This window comes from Pogoniulus pusillus, chromosome 2, assembly GCF_015220805.1.
Source record: "Pogoniulus pusillus isolate bPogPus1 chromosome 2, bPogPus1.pri, whole genome shotgun sequence".
NCBI lineage: Eukaryota > Metazoa > Chordata > Aves > Piciformes > Lybiidae > Pogoniulus > Pogoniulus pusillus.
The window spans coordinates 12,729,070-12,733,760 of NC_087265.1; the positions used below are offsets into that span (position 1 = coordinate 12,729,070).

General features: G+C 43.1%; 1 protein-coding gene across 1 annotated transcript in view; it reads left to right on the plus strand.

The window, feature by feature from the left end:
- ESYT3 (extended synaptotagmin 3) overlaps positions 1 to 4,691 on the plus strand; it is a 34,938-nt gene that overhangs the window by 29,390 nt on the left and 857 nt on the right. The window contains exons 19-22 of the mRNA XM_064156529.1: positions 727 to 816; positions 1,419 to 1,550; positions 3,015 to 3,120; positions 3,739 to 3,788. Coding sequence (XP_064012599.1) covers positions 727 to 816; positions 1,419 to 1,550; positions 3,015 to 3,120; positions 3,739 to 3,788 — 378 coding nt within the window. The remainder of the gene's footprint in view (positions 1 to 726; positions 817 to 1,418; positions 1,551 to 3,014; positions 3,121 to 3,738; positions 3,789 to 4,691) is intronic.

Below are 4,691 nucleotides of genomic sequence, written 5' to 3' on the forward strand. Positions count from 1 at the left end.
ATCCAACAAGCTTTGGGACTCTCATAATGCTGTGAATGAAGTTTTTGTGGATAGGTGTGAGTGTGTGTGTGTCCTTTCTGGTGGAAATGTGAGGCTGCAAGTAGTCTCTGCTGAGGAGGGTGGAGAGCTCCATCTCTCTCTCCTGGGGTGCAGAATGGAGCTAGCAGAATCCTTACTGACTTGAAGTCACAAAGGAAGTCCATCTCAATTAACACAGCGTCAGAGCAGTTACCAACCTGAACATAAAACCAAACTTCAGATGTTCAGTCTGATACTTCTGGACTGACAAATTCTCTATCTCTGAATGGGACTTCACTTTAAAAAAGCAATTTAGCAATTTAAAAGCAATGTTTTGGATTTGAAACCACTTTAATAGCATGCAGAACGAGATCTAAGAAAGGTCCCTGTTTGCATACATGGATGTCCTTGAAGGAGCTGTGTAACATGCTAACCTGTACTTTGCTGGCTCATCTACAGCAGGCCAAGTAGGTGCTTTTTTTGGCCCTTTATGCTGTGGCCTGAAATTAACTAACTGTACAGAAGGTCAGCAAGGCAGTGCTGGCACTAACAGAGTGCTGTGAATGTGGATCCTCTGCGGTCCAGCTGCTTTCTAGATCGCAAACCTCAGAATGTCAGAAAGAACAGTTCCCTGGAAGTTGTTTTTAGTTGAAAGCACCAAGGTGATCTGTTGTATTCAAAAGCTTTGACTCTGCAACTGTTTTGCAGTGGGACAGAAATGCCTCTGGGAGAGATTCAGCTGACAGTGCGGTACGCTTCGGTACGGCAGAGTCTGGTCGTGCTGGTGAACGGCTGCAGGTAATGCTAAGGTTTGATTGTGCAGGTAATGCTAAGGTTTGATTGTGCATATCTGTAAAACAAAGGGAAAGAGCTCTCTGATGGTGTGTCAGACACCCAACAAAGCTGGAGCAGAAGCATGTGCACTATGAGCTGCCCAGCTAAGCTTTGTTAGTGTTGGCTGACTTCAGTGTATTCAGCTTTACTAAGTCAAATTGGGTGAAAACCACCAGCTCTGGTCAATGCCTGTAGCAGGTCTCTGAGCAGATGATGGGTGGCGTTCACTGCAGTAGAGATCCTTTAACATTCATCCAGCTCAAACTTCCCCAGAACAGAAGTGACAATTCATGTGTGTCTTGGGCTGTTGTGATGCCTATCATGACAAAGATTGGCACCTATGACTAGGTTTTTAAATGTTAATTTGGAAATACAAATACATGGCTGCAGACTCAGTAGTGAAAATAGTGTTTAATTTCACATGCTGAAATTTTTTGTTATGTTCCAGCTCCCAAGAGAAAAGCTTTTGGCCCCATGAACGCTGGAAGAGTTAAATCTAAGAGAGACTCAAGGTGTTAAAATTGGAAAACTTGCCTTACTTGTCAACATTGTATTTCTTTTAACAGAAACTTAGTGCCCTCTTCCAATCGTGGAGTTGATCCGTATGTTCGTATATACCTGCTTCCAGATAGAAGATGGTCAAGCAGGAGGAAGACTTCTGTTAAAAAGAAAACTCTGAACCCCCAGTATGATGAGAAGTAAGAAAGTGTTCATTATGATTGCTGCTGAAATAGTTATATCTCTGTAGAATGAAAGGGCTTCCATCAAGTATGCTCTCATGACTCCTAAGGATTGTCTTGTGAACATCTGCAGGTCTTCTGAAAGAAATGGCACTTTAGTTTGCAAGGGCTTAGGGTTGGCCTTGCTCTGGTTTGGTGTTGCCTGTCCCTCTGCAGGAGGTTATACCTCCTTCCCACCTCTTCCCCGATCCTAACAGGTTTGGGCTCCATCTGTTGTTTCTGTGCAGACACTGTATGTAACTCCTGCATAACAGGGAGTTACACCCATCCCAAACTCCCTGTTACTGCACAGGCAATCTTTCCATTTGGGTACCTCATAAAGCCTGCTTCTCTGTCCATACTTCTTTGCCTGATGCTTCTTCTAACAGCTTTCAAAAGTCAAAGGCAGAATTACAAAGCCTCTTGAGACTATACCATTCTTTGGACAGGTGGATATCATTGAGAGCTGGTGGCAGCAGGGTAAAATGTTGCTGCCTCTTTGCTGATAGCGTCATGCCCGCAGCTCTGCCACTGAAATGGAAACAAACACAGTAATGCTTGGAAGAGAGGTGTTTTTAATCCCATAGAGGAAGGTACACATCTGAAAATCTGTAACTGTTCTGTGACCCTGAGTGGCTGAGGTTTTGCCTGTGTTGGGGCCTCTCTGTGTAGGTCAGTACAGGACCGAAATGGGGAAAAGATTTAAAAATGCTTCATCTTAACACTCAGAAATGAAAAGTTGTGGATTTTGTTTCTGCCTCTTCTCATGTAACTCCACTGATGTAGTGCCAGCACAGCTGTTGGGAGCAGCATCTTTTTCCTCATCCTCGGTATTGACGTGTCCTTTACATCCTCAATTAGGTACAATGGGTTGAGCAATGCACAGTTCCAAAACACATTACCTGTTCTGCAGCTCTGACTGCAAGAAAAGCTATTCAGGTAGGCAGAACTTCAGTGATTTAGCGTGGACAAAATTCACTTGACACTAGCTGTTGTGCCAAAGGCATGAATCAGAGCCATTAAAAATTTAATTGCCACAGGTTCCAGTCCTTGTCTTAATGTGGTATAAACCTACTTTGGAAACTCAGGGGGTTGGCTCAGCTATTTCCTCTGAGTAATGGAAGTTGCATGGAAAACACGCTGAACTTCATGGAGAAGGAAAAATGGTGGTAAATAGCCATTTCACCACAGATGCATGTTTCCTTCCTTCCCCCTGGCACAGTGAACAGGCTAATAGCAGTGCTGTAGTCTTTCATGAGGCCAGGAAGAGATTTCTTACAACGTGAGCAAAATCTAACTATAGAGAATCGCCACTACTGTGTCTTCCTTCTCTGTTAAAAAGTTCTGGCCGTGGATGCTGTATTCCATCACGGTGTCCAGGCCATTGATTTTTCCAGGCTTTTAAGTGTGACTTCATTTTCTCCTTTCAAACCTGTATTTCAGGTTTGAATTTTTTGAATCTTTGGAAGATGTCAAGAAAAGGACGCTGGACATCGCAGTGAAAAACAGCAAGCCGTTCATTTCACAGGAGAGGAAGGAGCTGGGCAAAGTGAGTTGAAAGCAGCTATATTACTGGTTGAATACAGCTGAAACAGTCTGAGCAATTCCTGTAAACTTCAAATGCAGTTGAAGTCTCAGTGACAGGACTAGCACTCTGGCAAGAACTTTCTCTGCCAGATTTCAACCTGAAATAAGGCTTTATCCATGTGGAAGCTTGTGTGGCCTCCTATGATTTGCCTGCACTGCTGCTTTATTTCAGAAGGGTGCTCCCAAAATTAAAACTATTTTCTGGGATCTGCTGCTGCTCATTTGGGGAATGGCTTCAATAGTACAAACACAAGGCTGAGCCAGACATGTGATTAAACCCCAGCATTTGGCAACAGTGCTTTAAGCTTGCTGTGAACAACTTCAATTCTGTGAAAAGTTAACTGGAATTGCTTCTGCAGCAACAAATTAGTCTCCAAGTAGTGCTGCTAAGAAACTGGGCTGCAGGGCTGAGGCTGGCTAATGTTTGTGTCCTTTGAGTACAGCAAACTCCCTTTCCCTTCAGCCTGAGCTGCTGCTCCAGGACTTGATAGCAGGTCTGACGTGGGAGCAGTGCTAGCTTTGCTAATCAATTTGTACACTGAACAATATACAGAGAAAGAAAATTTGCTTCCTTTTGAAGGTGCAGATAGACTTGTCACGGGAGGACTTAATAAAAGGCTTTGCACAATGGTAAGTTTTCATCACTGTACTTCCAAATCCTGCCCCTTGCTTTGAGGGGAGTTTGAATGACTGCTGTTGGGAGGGCTGCTAAATGAGTAGGTCTGGTTTGTTGAGCAGAAAGAGTTTTTGTTTTTGCAAACACAGGACTAACTTGAACTAATCTGGAAGTTTTATCTAAGCTGTGTGATAAGCCAGTTGCTACTGCAATCCCTGCCCTGTGAAACAGTTCTAATGAGAGGCCTTTATGTCAATTAAAGTCTTCAGCATATTTTGTTGCCATAAAAGCCACAGGGACACAAGTAAAAGAATTATGTTTATTAAAGAAGCCTTGCAACAAATTTTTACTTGGATAAAGATCTTGACTAATACTCTGATCAGCAATATATATATATGATAAAACTTTAATTATAAAGCATTAATATAAATTATTATAATAAGCCACCTACAGTTTTGCTTCTATGTTTATTGTGGTTCAGAGTTAAACCTTAAGCATTGGTCTGAGGGAAAGACTAAGAACAGTGGTTTTTATTTCCCTTCTACATCTGTAGTTAACAGCAGAAGTTCTTCCTTCTTTCTCCTTCAATGGAGCCCAAGGAATGCAGTGTAGGTAGTCCAGGAGGTTGCCATACACACAGGCGCTGAGCCAGCACTGCCCAGTACAGTAGGAAAACCACATTCCCCCGGCCCAGCCGGTGTCTGTCTCATGTACAGATATAGCAATTATGGGACTAGGAGAAAAATAACACATCAAGAGCTCCTGGTAAACAGCTGGAGTTTGAGGCCATCTCCAAAGCTTCCATGGTGCCTATGAAGCACAAGCAATAAGGCAGCCCAAGTTCCTTCTGCTGTGCCAGTTAAAACGTTGAAGAAAGCCTTAAACTACTCTGATTATGTATTGTGTCTGTCTTGCAG